A 23,892-nucleotide genomic window follows, 5' to 3' on the forward strand; every position below is an offset into this window, starting at 1 on the left:
GCTGGATGAACACAGCAGGCCAAGCAGCATCATAGGAGCAGGAAGGCCTAGACCCTTCTCTAGGCCCGAAACATCAGCCTTCCTGCTCCTATGATGCTGCTTGGCCTGCTGTGTTCATCCAGCTCTACACCTTGTTATCTCAGATTCTCCAGCATCTACAGTTCCTACTATCTTGGGTCACTTGACCTGAAATGTTAACTTTGATTTCTCTGCACGTGCTGCCAGACCTGCAGAGCTTTTCCAGCAATTTCTATTTTTGTCTTTAATTTACAGTATCCGCACTCCTTTCGATTTTTATAATGCATTACACTCTTCGTCAATATTTATGTTGCAAGGCAGAAGAGTAACTATGTGACATAGGGAATCAGCAGGAACAGTAAATAAGATTAGTAAGTTTACTTATTCAGATTGCCTAATGTAATTATGATGTTGTGGCAATAACAGAGACTTGGATCATGAAAGGGCAGGACTGGGTGTCAAATATTCCTGGGCACAAAGTGTTCAAAAAAATAAGAAAGGAAGAAAAAGAGGTGGGGTGATGGCATTGATTAAGGAGAGAACTGAAGTGCTAGAGAAAAGAGATCCCAGAATGTTCACGGACAGAATCAATTTGGCTGGATAGACGTGGGACCTGACTATTTGCTCTGCCCACCATTTACAGAAAACAAAAGAGTCAGGATGAAACTTGAGCAGATGATGAGCCAAAGAACTGCATTTGAGCGGAAATATGCACTACAAGACACTGCTCCACATGGCATCAAGCTGCAAGCAAACTTACCACTAAGTAGTGGGACAGCTCTCAGTCTCATTTGTATAATTCTCTTTCAACTTTGATGTACTCAATGGCCTTTCCTCATGTCATGTTTTTTGTTCCTAAAACACCGCAACACAAGTAATTTGCTCTTAATAACAAAGGAGAACCAATGAATGTGTTAAATGTACCAGTAATGTGCAATTTATGTTTTTGAAAGATAACAAACACAACGGCATTGCTGAATTTCTATTGAGAGTTTATAACTTAGTTAGGAATATGTAACATCCAACTGTAACAGAACTTAAATTGACATTACCTGTTTAAAGTTTTTTTTTACACAAAGCCAGGATTTTAGACTGCATAGCTCAATCTGATTAAGGCCATATTTACATCAGTATGCACATCTAATGCATAACACTGTTTATAAATATTTTTGCAGCAAGACAGTAGAATAGGTATGTGACAAAGGAATTTATGCAATATTAGCTTTAAAAAAATCATGGGCATGCTAAACAAAATAAACATTAAAATAATTAATTTTGTTTTTATCTTATTAAAAAACAATACATTTGAATATCTCTTACATGCTTACAATGTAATTCTTGTGCAATTATACATGGTTATTTACAACATATGTTGAAACGAGAGGATAACACCTACTCTTACAGAAAGTATCTCTTACATAAAGTCTTGTAGGTGGACAATAGTAAAGTGAGATTTCAAATCAAATCAAGGAAATACAACACTCAGATCTGAAAATAACCAAAACGATAATACAATACATTGTATCTAAAAGTTTTACAATGAGAAGCTCAACTCAACACTGAAAATTTATAATAAATCTCTGGTTACCAGAAATTATTTAAAATTGCCATTAGATTGCAACATGAGAAGACAGAACAGAACAGGTAAAATGTACATACAGTAATGACTAAATATATTGGTAACATAGGACAATTGATAATACTGATATTCTGCATGACCTCAGTGTTTGCAGTTTCTATACAGTATGCAAGCTTCATTAAAAAATGTACCTTTCAGAGCAATATAAATAAACACTTCAGATTTTTGAAGTAATTGGTTACATTCAATTTAATAAGCCAGTACCTCTTGTACTACTGTTAAAATAAACACCAAGTGAATGCTAAAGGCCTCTTGAAACTTTGAGAGGAATACAGGCCACAGATATCTGATATTCAATGCCAGTCAAATATTATATGCAATCTTCTGGATGGGTGCCATGTTGAGATTTTCATCACACCAACACTGAAACAGCAAAATGATAACTAATGCCAACCAGTACTAGGGTGAGAGAGAATAACTCAGAGGAAATTTTGCATCATATGCACCCATGGTGACATTTTGGCTAAAATACAATTCATATTTGGCAACACTTAAAACAAAACCATATCTCCTGTATGTGTCATAGAGTCATCATTAGCCAAAATGTACTCAAATTCGTAAACTTGCTGCAAGTGGGTGATGACGTCCACAACTGAGGTGTATGCTTGCTTAGAAATATAGAAGTACAAAGTAAATGGACATACTTAAAATTTCAAGATTTATTTTTAAGTTAGTAATCTTAGTGTGTAGCAATCTGATGGAATGCTGCTTTAATATTTAAAGATATTTTACTGAAAGGAGTCTTCTCTATCCATGGGGATTTTTTTTTGTTGAAAATCTATACCTTCCTAGTTCTAAATATCTGGTTTATTAATTTAATTCAAACAATGTGTAAGTGAAGGATTTCAGTTTTCAAGAAGTCTATTAGAAACTAAATGTTCCAGGTCTGTCATTAAACATTAAACGTTATACATGGAGTTCAGTAAATTGGTCCCAGAATCTCCTGATTTGCTTTAAGGATCACAATAGGTGGCCTTAAATTAAAGAGCAATTTACACAGGGTCAGCATCTAAAATAAATTGCTGCATAATCAAGTTCAAGAAGTAACTTTGGCTGTGAATGAAAGTTGCCTTGTGGTGTATATGTTAATTGCAATGCAAAACAGACACTGAAGTTGATAATATCAACATTTACTCTAAGCTGTTTCATAGCTTTTAAAAAAATGTCCTGAAAAATCAACACAAAAGGTCCCTTAAACAAAAATGAGTATTACTATATTGTTCAAATATAAATTAAACCAGATTTGTGAAATTAGTCACTGAATATGGACGAAATAAAATTGTATCATTCCACTTCTTCAATTAACTTGGGTTTGCTGGGTCTGTATTTAAAAGCTTGTTTATTGGCTCAATCGCTTATGTTAAATTTCTAATATTTTAACTTAAATCTGTATTTCATCATGGTCAACTACTCAGTTACAGTTTGGCACCAGGTTTGGCATTTTAACATGGTCATTTGCTATTGCTCAGAGGGAGAAGTTAAACATACCATTTATGCTTCAAATTAAGCAACAGTAAAAGTTTGAAGAACCAGGAAATTTAATAATTTATTATCACAACTTTGCAAAGGTTTTGGGTTGGCTTGTCAGTCACTATAGATAAATGAATGATGTTTAAAATCCATAAAGAACCTAGTTTGTTTCCAGTCATCATCCACAGCAAAAATATATCCCCAGATACGCCTGGGAATGTAGTTACATCATTATACCAAACTCTATATACTTCAGTTTCTTACAAGCAAGAAATAGTCAACGTAAGTGTGCTGAGATAAATTTACATTTTCAATTTCTTTGTGCATACCCATCAGGGTCCTTGGAGGTATTTGTGGTAGTAGCTGCTGAAAGCTCTGCAATGCTTTCTTTAATGAATTGTGATCACTGTATAGCAACCAAGGATATATGCAGTAATATTCATATAACAGCTGACATGAAAGATAAAATATGGGAATAAATTACTTTTGTGAAACTTGGCTTCAAATCGAAGTGCTTCCTCTTCAAGACTAGGTAGTCAGAGAAATCCGTCTAGTTCCTTGCAGCTTTAAAATCATGTCAACCCTCCTGAAACTTGCCTTTAAGGAAGTCACTGATATGCGTTGTAAAATGTCTTTTCATGGAGTGCTTTCCATATCGTTAAGGATTTGATTTTCTGCTCTTCCTTCACAAAAAAAAAATTTAAATAAATAATTATCAATATTATTCCATAGAACTTGTTCTGCTATAATAATGACGGACTAATAAATATGTCCGGTTTCCTTTTCTTAAGAACATAAGAAATAGGAGCAGGAGTAGGCCGTCTGGCCCTTCGAGCCTGCTCCGCCATTCAATAAGATCGTGGCTGATCCTTTCGTGGACTCAGATCCACTTACCCACGTTCTCACCGTATCCCTTAATTCCTTTATTGTTCAAAAAAAATCTATTTTTAAAAACATTTACTGAAGTAGCGTCAACTACTTCACTGGGCAAGGAATTCCATAGATTAACAACCCTCTGGGTGAAGAAATTCCTTCTCAGTTCAGTCCTAAATCTGCTCCCTCTAATCTTGAGGCTATGCCCTCTTGTCCTAGCTTCACCTGCCAGTGGAAACATCCTCTCTACTTCTATCTTATCTATTCCCTTCATAATTCTATATGTTTCTATAAGATCCCCCCTCAATCTTCTGAATTCCAATGAATATAATCCCAATCTACTAAGTCTCTCCGCATAAGCCAACCCCCTCAACTCCGGAATCAACCTAGTGAACCTCCTTTGCACCCCCTCCAGTGCCAGTACATCCTTTCTTAATAAGTTTGCTAACGTTAGATTATTCTAACGCCTATATTAAACTCAAGATTCTCCTGAAATCATTGGGATATTACAATTGTGACAAATCCACTGTGTATTGTGGCACTGAATGCTACAGGTGGAGGCTTTTTGTAACTTCCACAGCACCCCCAACCTCATAACTGGTTTTTTTAATGGAGGTGCAGTGGGCCAAGGCAGAGTGCAACTGGGGTTGCACTATGCAGAAACCCCAGCTCCAGATGCCTCCCACTAGGCAGTTCCGTTAGGGTAAGTTGTTCAGCGGAGAGAGAGAGACACATTATGTAGCCATGCTTGCCTCTGCATTTTTAACATGCTCTGAGGAAGGATGATTTTCAGACCATGATGATTAGGTGTTAATCAGAGGGAGCCTGGGATTAAAAAGCGTCAAGCACTGGCATTGTTAGCTTGATTACAATTTTGCTTTAATTAAAGGAATATTTTTTGACTGAGCAGCTAAGTGCCCTCCTCCTTCTCTGTCCCATACCATTGTAACTCTCTATGGGAGATTGGGATGTCTACCTCCCATATGTAAATGATCACAGAATGGAAATATAGCTATCCAGCAGAGCATATCAGAGGCAGATGGAGATATTTGCCTTTTGGAGATGTCTGCTAAACCAATGGGAGGGCGGTGGGCGGGGGGTGTGCTGGGTAGTGGTTTGTGGGTAAGTGGTTGGAGCAGGAAGGCTAGCCCAAATTTGAAGCTTGGGCAGCAATCAGATCGTCCATTTGGCTTCTGAAGTTCAAGCATTATATGTTGAAAGGGGACTTAGGAAAACTTAGCTCCCCTCTCAGATCAACTGGCAGGTCAGGTGACTGAAAAGCACAAAGAATAGTGGAGAATGACTAAAAGGTCATTCAGGAGAAAGAAATTAAAGTTTGACAGAAAGATATCTAGAAAGGTAAAAACAGACAGCAATTGTTTCTACAAGTATATGAAAAGGAAAACAGCAAGTAAAGTCAGTGTTGGTCCTCTAGAGAGAGAATGGAGTTAATAATAATGGAGTAATATGCAACGAGGAAGGATTGAGAAATGGTCTTGTAGTTAAGGATCCTCTTGGAAGAAGTGACCGCAACACGTTAGAATTTCACACTCAGATTTAATGAGTGAAGACAGAGTTGCATACGACAGTTTTGGTGTTGGGCAAAGGTAATTATAGAGGTCTGAGAAAGGAGTTAGCCTGAGTGGGCTGGGCAAAAATATTAAAAGGCAGGACAGTTGAAGAACAATGGCAAATGCTTAGGGAGATACTAAATACCTCTCAAAGTCTATTCCTGAGAGGAAGAGGAACTGTAAAAAAGTGAAAAATCAAACATGGCTTAACATGAAAGTCAAGGATAACATAAAGGCAAAAACTAGGGTACATCATACTGCAAGAGTTAATAGCACTTTGGAAGATTAGGAGAACCTTAAATGTCAGTAAAGAGTTACTAAAAGTAAAATCAAAAGAGCTAAGAGGAACTTGGTGAAATTGCTATTACTAGGAAAAAGGTATTAAGTAAACAGATCGGATTAAAGGCAGATAAGTCCCCAGAGCCTGATGGCCCACACCCTAGACTATTAAAGGAGGCAGCAGCAGAGATAGTGGATGCATTAGTTATGATATTCCAAAATTCCCTGGATTCTGGAAAGGTAGCAGTGGATTGGAAACATGCTGATGTGACACCGTTATTCAAAAAAGGAGATGGGTAAAAAATGGGAGATTATAGACCAGTTATTTCAGTTGACCTCTATAGTGAGGAAGTTGCTTGAGTCAATCATAAAGGAAGAAATAACTGAACACTTGGAAAAACAAAACTCAGTTCACTAGTGTCAGCATGGTTTCATGAAGGACAAGTCGGGTTTGAAAAACTTGCTGGAGTTCTTTGAGGATGCAACCAGAAATATATATAATGGGGATCCGAAGGATGTGGTATATCTAAAGTCTCAGAAGGCATTTGACAAGGTGCTGCATAAAAGACTGGTCCAGAAAGTTAGATTCCAGGGGTTTAAGGATTGGACCCGAAACGTTAACTCCGATTTTTTTCTTCACAAATGCTGCCAGACCTGCTGAAAATTTCCAGCAACTTCTGTTTTTATTTAAGGATAGGGTATTGGTTTGAATAGAGGATTGGCTCACTGACAGAAAGCAGAGAGCAGATAAAGGGGTCCTTCTCTGGATGGTGAATTCTACCTATTGGAATGCCACAGGGTTCCGTTCTCAGACTTCAACTATTTACAATCCATATAAATGGTAGCAGGGACAGAGTGCAAGATAGCAAATTTTGCGGATGATGCTAAAATAGGTGGGAAATGAGGAGATAAAGAGTTTGCAGAGGATGTTGATAGGCTAAGAGAACAGGCCAGAATCTGGCAGATGGAGTTTAATGTTGATAAGTGCAAGATTGTCCACTTGGCCGCAAAAATAAAAGGGCAAGTTATTATTTAAATTGGAAACAGGTTCAAAGTGCATCAGTGCAGAAGGATCTTTATGTTTGAATAGCAGAAAGTGAGCATGCAGGTGCAGCAAATAATAAGAAAAGAAAATGAAATCCTAGCACTTATTGCAAAAGAACTGGATTATAGAAGTAGAGTTGTGACAATTATACAAGGCATTCATGAGACCACACCTGGAGTATTGTGTCCAGTTTTGGCCTCCTTACTTAAGAAAAAATGTGGTGACACTGGAGGTCGTTCAGAGGAGGTTCACTAGGTTGAGGGTGGTACCTGTATGGAATAAGCTGCCAAAAAAGGTGGTGGAGGCTGGTACCATTACAACATTTAAAAGACATCTGGATGGGTATATGAATAGAACATAGAACATAGAACAGTACAGGCCCTTCGGCCCACGATGTTGTGCTGAACTTTTACCCTAAACCTAAGGTCTATCTAACATCCACCGCTACCTTATACTATCATCCATGCGCCTATCTAATAGCCGCTTAAATACCCCTAATGAGGCCGACTCCACTACCCTCTCCGGCAACGCATTCCACGCCCCTACCACTCTCTGAGTAAAGAACCTACCTCTGCCGTCTCCCCGATATCTACCTCCTTTCACTTTAAAACTATGTCCCCTCGTAAAAGCTACCTCCACCCTAGGAAAAAGTCTCTGGCTGTCTACTCTATCTATACCTCTGATCATTTTGTACACCTCTATCAAGTCACCTCTCATCCTTCGTTGTTCTAAAGAGAAAAACCCTAGCTCTCTCAACCTTTCCTCGTAAGACCTTCCCTCCATTCCAGGCAACATCCTGGTAAATCTCTGCTGCACCTTTTCTAACGCTTCCACATCTTTCCTGTAATGAGGTGACCAGAACTGGACACAATACTCCAGATGTGGCCGAACCAGGCTTTTGTATAGCTGGAGCATAACTTCATTGCTCTTGAACTCAATCCCTCTATTAATGAAAGCTAACACACCATACGCCTTCTTAACAACTCTATCCACCTGGGTGGCAGCGCTTAGGGAACTGTGAGCATGAACCCAAGATCCCTCTGCTCCTCCACACTGCCAAGAATCTTTCCGTTAACCCTGTATTCTGCTTTCAAGTTTGTCCTTCCAAAATGAATCACCTCACACTTTTCAGGGTTAAACTCCATCTGCCACTTCTCAGCCCAGCTCTGCATTCTATCAATGTCCCTTTGTAACCTAGAACAGCCCTCCGCACTGTCCACAATGTGACCCACCTTCGTATTGTCCGTGAACTTACTAATCCACCCTTCCACTCCTTCATCCAAATCATTTACAAAAATCACAAATAGAGGAGGTCCCAGAACAGATCCTTGTGGTACACCACTCGTAACTGAGCACCATGTTGAATATTTTCCATCCACTACCACCCTTTGTCTTCTAAGGGTCAGCCAATTCTGAATCCAATCTGCCAGATTTCCCCCTATCCCATGCCTCCTTACCTTCTGCATGAGCCTACCATGGGGAACCTTATCAAATGCCTTACTTAAATCCATGTATACCACATCCACAGCTCCACCATTAAATGCCTTAAATAGGAAGGCTTTAGAGGGATATGGACCAAATGCTGGCAAATGGGAATAGATTAATTTAGAATATTGTCAACATGGACAAACTGGACTGAAGGGTTTGTTTCCATGCTGTACATCTCTATGACTTTATGATTCCAAGGATGAAAGGGCTGTAGTATGAGGAGCAGTTGAATAGCTTGGGCTTGTAGTCACTGGAGTTCAGAAGAATGAGGTGGGTTCTGATTGAGGGATATAAAATGCTAAAAGTGATTTTTAAAAATTCATTCATGGGATGTGGGCATCGCTGGCCTGGCCAGCATTTATTACTCATCTCTAATTCCCCAGAAAGCAGTTAAGTATCAACCACATCGCTGTGGGTCTGTTATGAAGAAGTGTGAAAAGTGGTATTACCTACCTTTCACCTCCCAATCTGTTATAAAGGATGGTTAAATAAAATAAAATCCTTTCACTCACTCAGTAATCAACAAGTAACAATTCATTTATCTAACTCTAACAATGAACAAATTAACTGAACTACTAACAAACCAAACAACTTCCCCTTAAATACTAACTAATCCTAAATAAAACAAGTTTCTAATAGCATGCTGTTCCAATATATATAAGTTCCAGTTATATAAACCAAATTAATAAAAAAAATTCAAACTTAATCTCTCGAAATTACAGTCAGGCTATTTCTTCCGGAACACTCCGCACCTTCTTTGCTGATCCTCAGTCCGGAACGCCTTTCACTGTCAAATTCTTGTGTCAGGAATATTAGCTAAGACTGCCGCTGTACCTTTAGTCAGATGATGGTTTTCTGAGAGATTTGAGAATTCTGTGAGAGCCAGTGATTTTCTCTTTAGGGCTGATGGTTGTTAACTCTAACAGATGGCAGTTACCCTCACACCAATTTTCAAATACCCTTTTCTTTTATATCCTTGATGACCTATTTACTTCTTACAATAGGATTGGTCCTAGGTTGTCAAAACCATCAGAGTTAAATTTAATTAGTTTTTAGTTTCTAAGTGCCTGGTTTAAATTTATTGGCTGATTTTCAAACTGGTTGCCTTAACAACAAAACAAACCACTGCCTGGGTTGTTAACCAGACAGCCTTTTGATACAATGCTTCAATTTCAGCAGCTCTCTGTGCAACTGCCCTTTTTGTTTAGTCTCAAAGCCTAGAAAAAACACATCATCTTTAAAGGAACCACACACTCTTCCCCCATCATTTTACGAATATCAAATTCTAATGTCCTGCCTTCCAATCCATAAATACTCTACCCAACTTCGCAACAGTTGGCACAAGGATAAGAACAGCCATGATCATGTTAAATGACGGATCTGGCTTGAACGGCTAAATTACTTACGCCTGCTCCTAATTCCTATGTTCCTAATAGTAGATAATAAGGAAATAGTGGATGAAATGAATAAACATTTTGCCTGTCTTCACTACAGGGATAGAAAAAAAAATCCAGGAATAGTTGTAAGTCAGGAGATGGAATGGACAGAGGAACTTAGTGAAATTACAACCAGAAGGGAAGTGGTACTAATCATTGATAGAGCTGTACTCTGGGCTGACATGTTTTCATATCCAGATAGACATCATCCTAGGTAGATAAAAGAGGTGGCTAATAAAGTAGCAGATGTGTTGACAATTTTCCAAAATTCAATAGATGGAAAAGTTCCAACAGACTGCAATGTAGCAGATTTAACTCTTCCATCCAAGAAGGGAGGGATGCAGAAGTTATGAAAATATGTTGTGGAGATGGAGTTAAATTAATGATTAAGGAGGTATAGTTGGGTACCTAAAAAAACCCGAGGTCATTGGGAAGAGTCAACATGGCTTTGTAAAAGGAAAATTATGTTCAACCAATTTGTTGAAGTTCCTTGAAGGAATTACACACGCTTGTGGATGAGAGGATCCCACTGACTTACTTGGATATCCAGAAGGTATTTGTCAAAGTACCATATAAAAGGTTATTGCGCAGATTAGGAGCTTATCTTAGAGGGGATAATATATTAGCAATGATAGAATATTAGCAGAAAACAGCCAGCAGCAACAACAGGTATTTTTCTGATTGGTAGGATATGACAAGTATAGTTCCGCAGGGGTCTGTGCTGAGGCCTTAACTTTTAACAATTAATATCAACGTGTTAGATGAGGGGAGTACAGGCATGGGAGCTAAACTTGCAGAATACATAAAAATAGGTAGGAAAGTATGCTGTGAAGAGGATGTAGGGAGAATGCACACAGATATTCATAGGTTTGAGTGAATGGGCAAAAACTTGCAGATGGAGTATAACATTGAAAAATGTGAAGTTGTTCACTTTGATGAAAAGAATAAAAAAATGTCAGTACTTAAATGAAGAATGATGGCACAATTCTGAGGTGCAGAGGGATCCAGATGTTCTAGTCTATGAGTCACAAAAATATAGCACGTCGGTACAGGAAGTAATTAAGAAGGTTAATAGTCTTCACTGTGAGAAGAATTGAACATGGACGTGAAGATGTTATGCCTCATTTATACAGAACATATTTTAAATACTGTGAGTAAGTTTGGTCTTCCTATTTAAGGAGGAAAAGGTTTACCAAAATGCTAAGGATGGTGAGGAGGTTGTCTTATGAGGAAAGCTTAGACAGACTCAGTTTCTTCTACTGGAATTCTGAAGAATGAGGGGTGACTTGATTGAAGCATATAAGATTCTGAGTGATCTTGACAAGGTAGTTCTGAGAAAGGATTTTGCCTTTTGTCAGTGAACCCAGAACTATGACTCGCCATTTTAAATTTAGGAGTCACCCTTCTAGGACAATGATGAGAAGAATATTTCTCAGTGTGTTGTGTGACTTTGGAACTCTTTCAAAAGGCATTAGAGGTGGGATTATTGAATAAAGTGAAACTAAATAACTTCTGTCTTAATTAAAACGTTTGTACATTTCTATCACCAATCTCTGTTTGAAAGTCCAAACAGGTGACTGAATAAAGCACACTAAGTCAGAATCTTGTGCAGTTGTTGAGGATCTAGACTGATGACTGTATGGAGTGAGATCCCCTGCGTCACCTTCGTTCAGTAAGGCGCCACGATAATATCTACCAATTAGGCACTGACAGGCTATTCTCAAGAATCAGGACCTCAAGTGGAAGAACTGACTACTGAGAGTTGTTAGCCACTAGGAAATGAATGTCATGGTTAAGACTTTCACCCAAGGCCATGAATACAGGCCACAGATGACCAATGTTGTGTAGAGTGAGGAGCTCCATGATGTTGGGGGTCTCAAATGAGTTGGGGGGGTGGTGCGCAGGGGTAAGCATGTCAGCAGTGAGGGCTGGGGAGGCTGCCAATAGGTTGGACCTTAATCAGGTCCTCTAGCCCTTCTTCAGCAGCTTGCAAGCAAAGACACCAGGGTTTTCTTGGTCTGCAGACTGCCTGGTGACCCCTGACCTCCACCCAATAATTAATTGCCACTTAAGGATGCCCTTACTGCTCCTTAATCTGGTTGAGGCAATAACGTGGCAGAATCCCATCAACACCATTCTCCAGCCTGATTAAATTGTCCCTGCCAAACACTGCCAAATCTGGTATGGGGGAGGGCACAAGATTATACCCCAGGACTTAAACATTTGGCTTATATACGAAAAATGACCATTTTGGGTAAAGATTGCACAAGACAGTTGACAGTTATGAAGCAATAATAATCAAAGTTGTGGTGACTTCAGGAAAGTCAGACAAGGTAAGCAAATGGAAGTATGTTTTAAAAAAAAATCTTATTTGTTGGCCTTATAAGCCAAGTAATCAACTTTCATGCATGGACTTACAAGTTAAACTTCTTTGGAAGTGTATCTTTACCCCCATTTGTTTTATGTTCATTAGAGTTAGTGGAATAAAAACGAGAAGAACAAGTTGGCAGACTGGCAGTCCCTCCAGAACTTGAAGAATGACTCTGAAGCATCCCATCTAAAGTGAAGTAGAACATATTAGGACATAAGTTTATGTAATGGTGCACTGTTACTATTTGCTTTTTTCCTGTTGAGTATTGCTGTTGACAATCTTATGAAATTAACATGTAGGCAGAATGTAATTTTACAATACATGAACAAAAACATTATTTTCTTTATTAATGAAGTACTTGTATTCCTCAGAGCATACTTCTAGCTATTAATATATGACATAAATATAACAACTCACTGGTACAAGCAGAGACTATTTGCAGTTATCATTTTTGTAAACGGTCTCACATATCAATTTGTTCAGAGTGAAGTCCATGGATTTCAGACCAAAAACTTCAACAGATAGTTTAGATTGGTGCTTTAGTTTAAGAAAGGGCTGCCTTTCAAATAAGATGTTAAGAGCATACCTTAGTTTCTAGTCTCCAAGGACCGAAAATAAACTATGGAACTATGTTAGTAAAAATTAAATTTGCCTGGCAAACTGATCAACATCCTTCACTGAATCTGTTCAATTTATTCACTAATGACCCGTCTACACTGTCAGAAACAACAGAGCCATTCAAGTCCTTGCCTAGCAACAAAGTTCCAGGAGCTGATACTATCCAGCTGAGGTCACCAAGGCTGGAAGTAAATACCTGTTGAAGAAGCTCATTGAACTCTTTCAGTTTATATGGGAGCAAGGAACCATACAGCAAGAATAAAGATGCCTGTGCCAAGCAAAAAGGAACTTGTCAAATATGTACAGGAAGCTGTTCAACCTTGGACAACTCTCTGGGCAAAGACTAAGTTTTCCAAGGACATAGTTCATAACTTCCTGTTTGCCAATGATCAAGCATTAACTGCACGTCCAGAGCTGGATTTGCAATGTAGCATGAACTTGTTCTCCAATGCATGTGTCAATTTCAACCTTCTGATAGCACCGAAAAATGGACGTAACGTACAAGCCTACTTCGGAAAAGCCTTATCTCAAGCCTTCCTGACTAGTACCTGTCAGCAGCATGTAAGGTCACTGATCTGTGGAACACACTGTTGTGACACATTTCATCAATGAAGAGTCACATGCAAGAATTGTCAAAAAAAAGTCCAGCCTTTGACAGATTTCAAATATCTGAGAATCTGCCTAATGAACTAGAATTTTCTAGCAGTGGTTTCCAACCTTTTCAATAACATGGCACACTTCAATGAGACAAAAATTTCCTTGGCAGACCCACCTTTTTTCAGCTGAATTTACTGCTCATACACATCACATTTACTGTGGTTACAGTCTCGCAAGACAGGTTTACAACAACGTGCATAATACAAGCTATAGAAGGATCAAATGCATCAAGCTACCAAATTTATTTAACATTGATTTTCATTATCTTTCGACAAAATTTTGTGGCATACTTAGACAGTATGCTGCAGCGATCCACTTTCAAGAGCTGAGGACTACAGTACACTCACATAGCAGTCAAAGCAAGTGTTTCAAGATACTTGAAGAGGCTTTGCCTAAGCGTTTTAATTTCAACAGAGAGTTGTGGGAGAAGCTCATGCAGGATCACTGCATTTGATGAACTAAAGGTGCAACCTGAGCGTCCTCTGAAAGGAGTACAGGGAATGAGAAAAAGCAAGGAGAGGAAATGCTGAGTCAGCAACTTGTTCAAAATCCAACTGTCTGCAGAGTCCTATCCTGTTTGCAGCAGAACGTTCCAGCTGCAGGCTGATTGCAGCCGTCATCTACATACCCACGGGGACTCTATCAAACTCCCCAGATGGTGAAGAAGACGATGGAAATAAATTAACTGATCATTTATCTCACTTGCTATTCACATTATTCTATTTGCTTGCAAATTAACTGTTTCATTTGCTTACCAAACAACAGTAAGATATACATCATAAATGCAAGATCTTTGTATATTAACAATTATATATCTGCTTGTGTAGGGTTCAATATTTATGATAATCATGGTTATCCTCCAAGACAATAATACATGTGTACTTATTATTAAATTCTTTTATTTGATTTTTTTATACACAAAATATAGTTTCAATCAGCACAGGAGGCAGTTATTTGGTCCTCCAAGCTCATGCTGGAAATTCATTCTTCAATTGTCTTTTTGAATTGTACACAAATGATAGTGACGCTGCAAAAAAAAGTATGTGTATATCTACTTACCAAACGATAGTAGAGAATTTTTTGTAGTTGTAGCAATTTGAGAATTTGATGCTGCTGAAGTAAGTTTCCTTGAATACAAACATTGCATGTGTGATTAGGAATGTCAGATTTTTCTATTTACATTAAAATTAAAATAGTTTGATTTATAATATACACAAGAAGCCAGGATTTACTGCAAATGATGGATCTCACTGCTCACCATCCATTAGTCTTATCCATTTCCATGAGTTTTTAATTTAAATGTTAAATTGCTACAAATGGCATATTATGGTGTGCCCTTTAAAGCATTAAGGAACTGTGTGAAAAGGGCAAGCCCTTCAACTAACCAGAATGTACAGTTAAGGAATAACAGAAAATCTGAACCAGTAGGCATCAGTTAAAATAGTGAATTCAAGTTAGATCAGGTAATAAAAGAAGAGAAATAAAAGAAAAGAAAGATTGGATGAGAAGACAGTAAAAGAGAGGTTTAGAAAATGTTTTTAAATTTTTTGTTTGAAAGATTTCCAGAAACAATTAAAAGCTGACGGAATGGACTCCATCCTTGGAAAATGTTCAATTTCAGTGTCAAAACAATTGTTTGGCAATATGAAAAACTTATGCTCTTAGACTGAAATAGAGAAGTCCTACTTCTTTTGATAGATTCAGTCCATAATTACAACACTGTTCAATAAACTTAAATGGGGAGTCAGACAAGGAGGTGAACTTCTGCACAGATAAAGGCAGAATGGCACATCTTGTAAAGTAGTTCCTGATATTCTGCATTAAATTGCACATTTGCACACGCCTGAGGTTGCTGTTTGATTGCACATAAATAACAATGGAAGTTGTTAACGTCACTGTTATACTTAGATTAAAATCTGATCCATTATTTAAATGCTCAGCATCTCAAACAGATACTTTGACAGTTCTTGTGAAAGGGTAAGCACATAAGCAAAGTGTGAGGTTCAGATGCAGGGTGCCCAGTCAGTAACATGCTGGGTAAGTCGCGCAATGTGGAAAAGGGATCAGGTAAGTGATGGAGTGTTTAAGGCAGTCATAATAGATGGGGATATTTGGCCTGGTAGGTGGTCAAGTGCTTGTGGTGGTGGTAATGCTTTTTTTTGGGGTGGGGGTGCGTGATGTCTCTATAGGGGTCCACTCTAGACTGTAAGGGGTCAGGGTCTGCTATATTGGGTTTTGTGGGGATTCTGCAGTGTCTCAATGCATAACTCCCAGCTATGCTGCAGAAATGACTATCTGGCTGTTGGAAAACCTGGATCACAGTACGTACAATGTATGCACTAAGTCAAATCAGCACCTAGTTGAAACCATCTATTAGTGATTGTAAATTAGCTGGGCATGTGTAATCTGCCTTACTCCCCAAAATAAACTAGAATTTTTTAAATTGCTAAATTAATTCAGGATGCAAAATTATTTATATTCACACAAATAAATATTTCTGTTTTATTCCTACTAGGTAAAATTTTTGCTTTGAGGACTAGGTGGTGCTATTGTTTAGATTAGCAAGTCCGATTTTCTCAAATCAAAATCAAATTATTTGTGTTGATATAGTTTTTATGGATAGAAAGAATCAAGAACAAGTGACTGTGATGCTTACAACTTGCCCCTGGCTTTAAGGCATTTTCCTAATTTGGCCTTACTTACATTGTGGATTTATCAGTGGCGACCTTTGGAGGAGCTACCCGACCACCAAGTGAACGGCTGCGACCTAACTTAGTCTTCTTTTTCCCATCTTTGTTAAAAGATGAAACTGGTAAAGAAAACAAATTATTTCATTTTGATTTTTAATTCAAGGGTGAGGAAAAACAAATAACAGCAGAAATCAGCTGCATCAGTTTGAGAAAAAGTACACTGTAACACAATCAAATGAAATCAGCCTGGCCAGTTCAGCTCTTATCTGTTGTTTTGGTGACGTTATGCCAGTAGATTAAGCACAGCTCAAGAAAATGCCTAACAATGATTTTCCTGTGATTTTGACTTCAGCTGGTCTGTGGCTTCTACCTTTACATATCACCCACAGAAACTCAAATATCTCTGTTCCTCTACTATTATAAAGTAGAATAGTGACATGCCAATTGAAAAAGTAATAGCAGTTGCTTGATCATTGTGATGGGGAAGAACGCCTAAAAATTTTAGTTGCATTGTGAGGGACAGTACTTCAATCAAGTACAATGCTGGATTCAATAAGAACTTGAAGAAAGTTGCTATAAGATACCAGAAACTGCAGTTATAGAGATATCAGTTAAGTACAAACTATATTGCACCAAAATTTAGACCCAAAATCTACACCAGTGCATTATTTGTGTAACTCAAGGGAACCTGCATGAGTTGATCTTTTGCATGGGTGGAGCTTTGCAAATGAGTATCAGAGGTTTTTGATAACAATATCTGAGAAAGGACAGAAAACATTGAGGAAGACTGTAAACATCATGTTTTAACATACATTAGATGTATTCCAATTCCCTCTGAGAAAACAGTGGAATGTCCCTAGTTATGTCAAAATTTTCCAGCCAATTCTGAGCCATTTTAAGTTATGCTGATGAAAGTTGGAACTTGGTTAAGATTATTGATGGGTGTCACTATCTGATTGGGAACAGTTATCCAACTCATACGGCTGCTTTGTTTGTCTTGTACATTTCACTAGCTTGTTATCTTTCTTTTGTTTACCATTTTTTGTCTCTCCAGTTATCTCCACAGGTTGGCATTGATACTATGAGAGGAATTTACCCATACTGTCTAGCAAAAAAAGAGCTCTCTCCAACTATACAAGATATATTGCTCTACTAGAGTTTTTTTTTAATATTCATTTCTGGGATATGAACCTCACTGATCAGCTCACCACCTGTTGTCTGTCTATCTCCAAATGCTCTTGAAAAGATGGTGGTAATTTAACTTTATGAACTACTGTAGTCTATGAGATATAGTTAAACTGACAATACTGTTAAGAAGTTCAGAATTTTGACCCAGGAATGGTGATATAGTTCCAAGTCAGGATGGTGTGTTACTTGGAAGGGAACTTAAAGGTGATGGTATTTCCACGTGGCTGCAGCCCTTGTTCTCCTAGATAGTAGAGGTTGTATGATTCAAAAGTGCTGTTTGAGGAAATTTGGTGGTTGCAGTGGTGCATCTTGTAGGTGTCTCACACTGTTGCTATTGTGCAGTGGTGGTTGCAGAGGGAGAGAATAGATAAGGTGGTGTATGGGTTGCTGATCAAATGAGGGATGGTGGACTTCTTAAATATTTTGGAATTGAAGTCATCCTTGCAAGTTGTAGGGATGAATGGTCAGGCTTTGAGGAGTTAGATGGCGAGTCAGTATATAAATTAACTTGGCAGAATATAATACCTTTTTCATAACAGTGCTGCATTCAGCCACAGAATGTTTATAAGTTTAGAGCAAAAACTCACGTAATTTCTTTTCATTCATTAACTTGCTTTCTCCCCGTTTTTCCATGTCTTCCTGTTAAATGAAATATTAGCATGCAAATTTTAAATTCTTTAAGAGTACAAAGATAATATGAATAAAAGGCTTACACATAAAAATATAAAGTATGTCATGAGAAACATTCAAGCTATTCCTATCATATCTTCTTTGCCATCTTAAAATAATGCTTGCAATATAAATCCCTCACATCAAAGTAATTAAACAAAACTCTAAAGAAGCAATCTATTTTGACTACTTAACCATGGCAAGCTGTTCTCTACAAGCAGAGCAATGTTTGTGGAGCTTTACAACTCTGTAACAACAGGAATAGCCTTTCTCATTTATCATTAGCTCTTATCTCTGTTGTTCACAATTCCACTCGTTAACTTGTTGGTCCAGAACTTACAATAAAAATAATGATAAAAACAATCAGCTCAACAGTTATGGTGGAGGAAATCTAACAGCAACTTCTCAAGATTTCACACACACAACTATACAAGCAAATCCAGATACTACTGTAAACTACACCACCCATTACAAAGCATGTCGCTGCTGCCCTTGACCACAGACACAGCATTCAATACATAAATACAACCGTGTGAATTTATTAGATCTGACCATGAGTTCTGTATTAAAAATTACTGAAAAAGTTAGAACTCGTGTATTCAGGAATGATTTTTGAACTGATAAGTGTGCAGCTTTGGTGAACTTGCCAAAGGAAGGATATACATGCACGTGAGGGAGTGCAAAACAGATTCAATAATGTAATTCTCAGGGTAAGGGAATTGAGGACAGATGAAGACAGATTGAGTAGACTAGGCTTACATTCCATTTTGGGGATTTAGAAAGAATAGAGGTGAATTAACGGTCCTGAGGACCTTTATAGATACTGAGAAAAATTTTGCCTTGGCTGGAGAATCCAGCACATAGTGTCACAGCATCAGAATAATGTGTCAGTCATAAAGTGCGATGATGAGCAAAAATGTCTTCACTTAAAAAATTCTGAATATTTGGATTTAAATACGCCAGAGATCTCTGGATGTTCAGTCATTAAAAACAGCCAAGACAAAGGCTAACAGACTTTGTGGGTATTAAGAGAGAATTATGGGAGACAAACATAGTGAGAGGAAGTGGAAATAAGGTCGAAAATCAGCCATTATCTTGTTGATGACAGAGAAGGTTTAAAAAAGCCCATTCCCTCTTTAATTTCTTATGCTCTTATCATATGTAATTACAGCTGAATAATCACTTTGGCCAAGAAATATGAATTTTAAGTGCGAAATCCTTTACTCTCAGAGAGAACTAGTGTTTTTTTTAGCCTTTTCTGTTGACTTTTATTTTTCTCCCTTAATCCCATCCTTATTTCCCAATCTTTATTTCACCTACTCTAACTAAGACTGATTTATTTTTCCTGGTTTATACTTCCTGATCTAGACTCTGTGCATCACAATGAGCATTCTTCAATCTAATTAGTTGAAGAGCTTTCTCATTTCTTGCCCTGTTTTATAGGCAACTTAGCTCGTAGAGTATGGTGGCTCGAAAAATTGCTGTATTAGAGAAAGTTTCCATTTACAAGCTCAAAGAGATTGTGAGCAGACATCAGTCAGGAGTATGGCAGGCACAATCCCTTCACCAGTGAGGGCAAACTTCAGGACTATATTAATACTGTCAGCTTTTATGCATTTTAAAAGTGTAATTTTGGAACTTTATCAAATACTTGTGAAATCCAAATACATTCAGAATATCTCTTACTCTAATGTTAAGTTCATCTGAGAGGCATAACCTATTTCTTAGTAATCCGTTATGAGTTTGGTTTGCAGGCTGTTGATGTAAGTGACTGTATACAGTACTGTGTACATCACCTGAGAAATTTCCTTGTGATAATGTTAAATCCATTGACTGAAAACAATTATAGTTTACTGCCAATAGCCACATGTCCTAAATGCATTATGATGAATTGATCCACCATCTGAAATATGTAACATTAATTTATATCAATGTCAGGATGTCACATTCTCCATATCTGGCTATGAGAAAAGTGTGAAAGGTTTGTACAAAGTGATGATAATATCTTGGGAGTCAAATGAGCCAAAACATGTTATAGCAGACCACCCAACCTTATCTGTCATTAGTTAGACCTGTCCTGCACCCTTCTGTTCAAAACATTTTTCTCAAAGTTACCAAAAGTGTAAGATGTTAAGAGCACAGCAAGGAAAGTAGGACCTGAATGAACAAGGCAAACAGGGTTTCTCCTTAACCATGAAGAATAACATTATTCCCTCAAGAGGGAAAATCCTGCTCAAGTAACCATCACATAGGGAAAAGTCAGGAAAGTGGAGGTGACGACTTTTGGATGTGCCATTATCCCTCAGAATTCAATTATTCAATTTTCAATATTAACAACTTTTGTAAACACTTGCATACTGAAAAATAATACAAAATTAGCAAAGATATATATGGAGATAGTGTGAAACATAATGTAATTCTGTAATGAACAGATACACACACTTCAACAGACATTACCATTTCTAGAAGCAAATTTTCTTCTTTTTCTTTCTTGTGATCCAGTAAGTCTTTTTCTTGCAACCTTTTGGGAAACTAGAGAAAGAAAAAGTCAAATACTCATTGATTAGTAACTGAATTGCTTAACTTATTTTTGGAATAACCAATTGTTTGGAGAAAAGCTACAGCAAAATGCTAACTTACAGATTCCGTATTCGTTTCCATTCTATCTAATTCCAACGTTATCTAAGAGCAAAAGAGTGTTGGTAGAATTTGAAAGGAGACAATAGACAAAAAAGTGATTCAGTTCTAGAACATTATCAAGAATTTATACTTGTTTTTTTCCCACTCAGTACAATTTCTCATCTCTTGCTAAATAACCTAACCACCAAATTTCTTGAGGATGAGTTAATGCTGGTAAAATAGCATTTGAAAGGAGGTTGTTTGTAGAAAGAGTGAGTATCTATAGATCACAGCAAATACGCCACCCTTTGAAGCCTCCAAAAATCCTCTAAAAGTGGGGGTCGACTTGTATGCTTTGTATAAAAGATAAACTGCAATTGTGTTGCGGTCACGATTTGAAGTATGAAAATAAACATGACAATTGTCATTCATATTAATGTGGCACAGTTTATTGAATGAATCAATTGTACAAAGACACCTGTAACCAATCCGAGCATTTTAAAACAGTTAAATTCATTACCTCGATACAGTGTGGAGTTGGAGGAACACAGGCAGTGTCAGAGGAGCAGGAAAGTCAACGTTTCAGATTTACACCCTTCATCAGGACCTGGGATGGGGAAGGGATCTCAGAAATAAATAGAGAGAGGGGAGTGGGGCTGGAGAAAGGTAAGTGGAATGCAGGTAGTGGAGATTGGTCAGGGGGATGGGTGGGACAAATAGGTGGGAGAGAAGATAGACAGGTTGTTATCAGATCAAGGAAGCGGGAATGAGAGGGAGGGTTAGACATGGGATGAGGCCGGGGGTGGGGACATTTTGAAACTGGTGAATTCTATATTGAAGCCATTGGGCTGTAAGCTCCCGAGGCGGACTATGAGGCGTTGTTTCACTGGTTTGTGTATGGCGTCATTGTGACACTGGAGGTAGCCCAGGATGGACATGTCACTCAGAGAGTAGGAAGGGAGAGTTAAAACGGTTGGCAACTGGAAGGTGTTGTTGATTATAGCGTACTGAGTGCAGATGTTCCGTGAATCAGTCACCGAGTCTGCACTTGGTTTCACTGATGTAGAGGAGACCACTTCGAAAAATGGATACAGTAGACCAGGTTGGAGGATGTACAGGTGAATCACTGTCAGATTTGGAAAGATAGTCTGGGGCCTTGGACGGAGGGGAGAGGGGAGGTATGGGGGCAGGTGTAGCATTTCCTGCAGTTGCAGGGAAAGGTGCCAAGTGTAGTGGTGTTGGTGTGGAGTGGGGAGATGGAATCTTGGAGTGAGCAGTCCCTACGAAAGGCGGATTGGGGTGTGGGGATGGAAATATCTCTTTGGAAGTGGGGTCGGATTGTTGGTGGTGGAAGTGGCGGAGGACGATGCACTGGATGTGGAGGTTGGTGGGCTGGTATGTGAGGACCAGGGGACTCTGTCCTTATTTTTTTTTGGGGGGGGAAGGGGTTTGAGGGCACAAGTGCAGGAAGTGCAAGAGATGCGGTCGAGGGCATTATGAATTTTGGATGTCCAGGAGTGGAACACTCCCTCTTGGGAGCAGATGCAGCGAAGGCAGAGGGATCGGGAGTAGGGGATCGCATTCTTGCAGGAGGGTGGGCGAGAAGAGGTGTAGTCAAGGTAGCTATGGGAGTCCGTGAGTTCGAAATAGATGTCAGTGCTGAGATGGTTACCGGAGATGGAGGCAGGGAGGTCCAGGAAGGGGAAGGAGGTGTCGGAGATGGTCAAGGGAATTTGAGGTTGGGGTGAAAGTTGATGTTGGGATGAAAATTAGTAAAGTTGGTGAACTGTTCAAGCGCCTCATGGGAGCACAATGCAGCCAACAGTCATCAATGTGTTGGAGAAAGAGGTGAGGGATGGTGCCAGGGTAACAGCAGAAGAGGGGCTATTCCACACATCCTACAAAAAGACGGGCATAGTTTGGACCCTTATGGCTGCCCATAGCCACCCGTTTAGTTTGTAGAAAGTGGGAGGAGTTAAAGGAGAAGTTGTTAAAGGTAAGGACAAGTTCCGTTAAGCGGTTGAAGGTGTCGGTGGAGGTGGACTGGTTGGGCCTGTGGGAGAGGAAGAAGCGGAGGGCTTTTAGGCCATTCACGTGGGAGATACAGGTGTATACCGTCTGGATGTCCTTGGTGAAGGTGGGGTGTTGAGGGGCGGGGAACTGAAAGTCTTGGAGGAGGTGCAGGGTGGGTTAGTGCCCCGAACATAGGTGGGGAGTCCTGGGCCGGGGGGGAGAAAATGGAGTCGAGGTAAGCAGAGATGAGTTCGGTAGGGCAGGAGCAGGCAGAGACAATGGGTCAGCCAGGACAGTCAGGTTTGTGGATTTTGGGATGGAGATTGAAACAGGTGGCGTGGGGTTTGGGAATGATGAGGTTGGAGGCTGTGGGTGGGAGGTCTCCTGAGGTGAAGAGGTTATTGATGGTCTGGGAGATGATGGTTTGGTGATCAGGTGTGGGGTCATAATTGACAGGACAGTAGGAGGTGGTGTCGGAGAGTTGGCGCCTGGCCTCCACTATGTCAATTCTCTGGCCCCCAACACCTCATCTTCACCATGGATACGCCTATATCCCCCACGCAGATGGCCTAAAAGTCCTCCACTTCCTCCGTCCACCAACACCCTCATTTGCTTAAAAGAACTTGTCCTTATCTTCAACAACTTTTTCTTTAACTCCTCTCACTTCCTACAAACTAAGGGGGTGGCTATGGGCACCCATATGGGTCCAAGCTATGCCTGCCTCTTCGTAGGATATGTGGACCAGTCCTCTTCGGCTGTTACACTGGCACCATCCCTAACCTCTTCCTCTACATTGATGACATTATCGGTGCTGCCTCATGCTCCCATGAGGAGCCTGAACAGTTCAACTTTACCAGCACCCTTCTCCTCAACCTCAAATTTACCTGGACCATCTCCAACACCTCCCTCCCCTTCCTGGACCTCTCCATCTCCATCTCCGGTAACCATCTCAGCACTGACATCTATTTCAAACCCACCGATTCCAACATTTCCTCTCACCCACCCTCCTGCAAGAATGTGATAACTCACTCCCAATTCCTCCGCCTCCGCCACATCCGCTCCCAGACATCCCAGATGTCCTCCTCCTTCAAGGACCGCAGTTTCCCCTCTCTGTTGATTCGTAATGCCCTCAACCGCATCTCTTGCATTTCCTTCACTTCTACCCTCAAACCCCTTCCACCCAACAAAAATAAGGAGAGTCCCTCTGGTCCTCAAATATCACCCCACCAACCTCCGCATCCACTGCAT

General features: G+C 39.3%; 1 protein-coding gene across 1 annotated transcript in view; it reads right to left on the reverse strand.

Moving 5' to 3' along the window:
- Positions 1-993: 993 nt before the first annotated feature.
- ppp4r4 (protein phosphatase 4, regulatory subunit 4) overlaps positions 994-23,892 on the reverse strand; it is a 202,618-nt gene continuing 179,719 nt past the window's right edge. Inside the window, exons 19-25 of the mRNA XM_048600386.1 lie at positions 20,653-20,694; positions 20,470-20,544; positions 17,931-17,982; positions 16,169-16,274; positions 14,525-14,592; positions 12,238-12,376; positions 994-3,810 (exon numbers count right to left, since the gene is read on the reverse strand). Coding sequence (XP_048456343.1) covers positions 3,786-3,810; positions 12,238-12,376; positions 14,525-14,592; positions 16,169-16,274; positions 17,931-17,982; positions 20,470-20,544; positions 20,653-20,694 — 507 coding nt within the window. The 3' untranslated portion in view covers positions 994-3,785. The remainder of the gene's footprint in view (positions 3,811-12,237; positions 12,377-14,524; positions 14,593-16,168; positions 16,275-17,930; positions 17,983-20,469; positions 20,545-20,652; positions 20,695-23,892) is intronic.

The sequence above is a fragment of the Rhincodon typus genome, chromosome 8 (assembly GCF_021869965.1).
Source record: "Rhincodon typus isolate 14 chromosome 8, sRhiTyp1.1, whole genome shotgun sequence".
Taxonomy (NCBI): Eukaryota; Metazoa; Chordata; class Chondrichthyes; order Orectolobiformes; family Rhincodontidae; genus Rhincodon; species Rhincodon typus.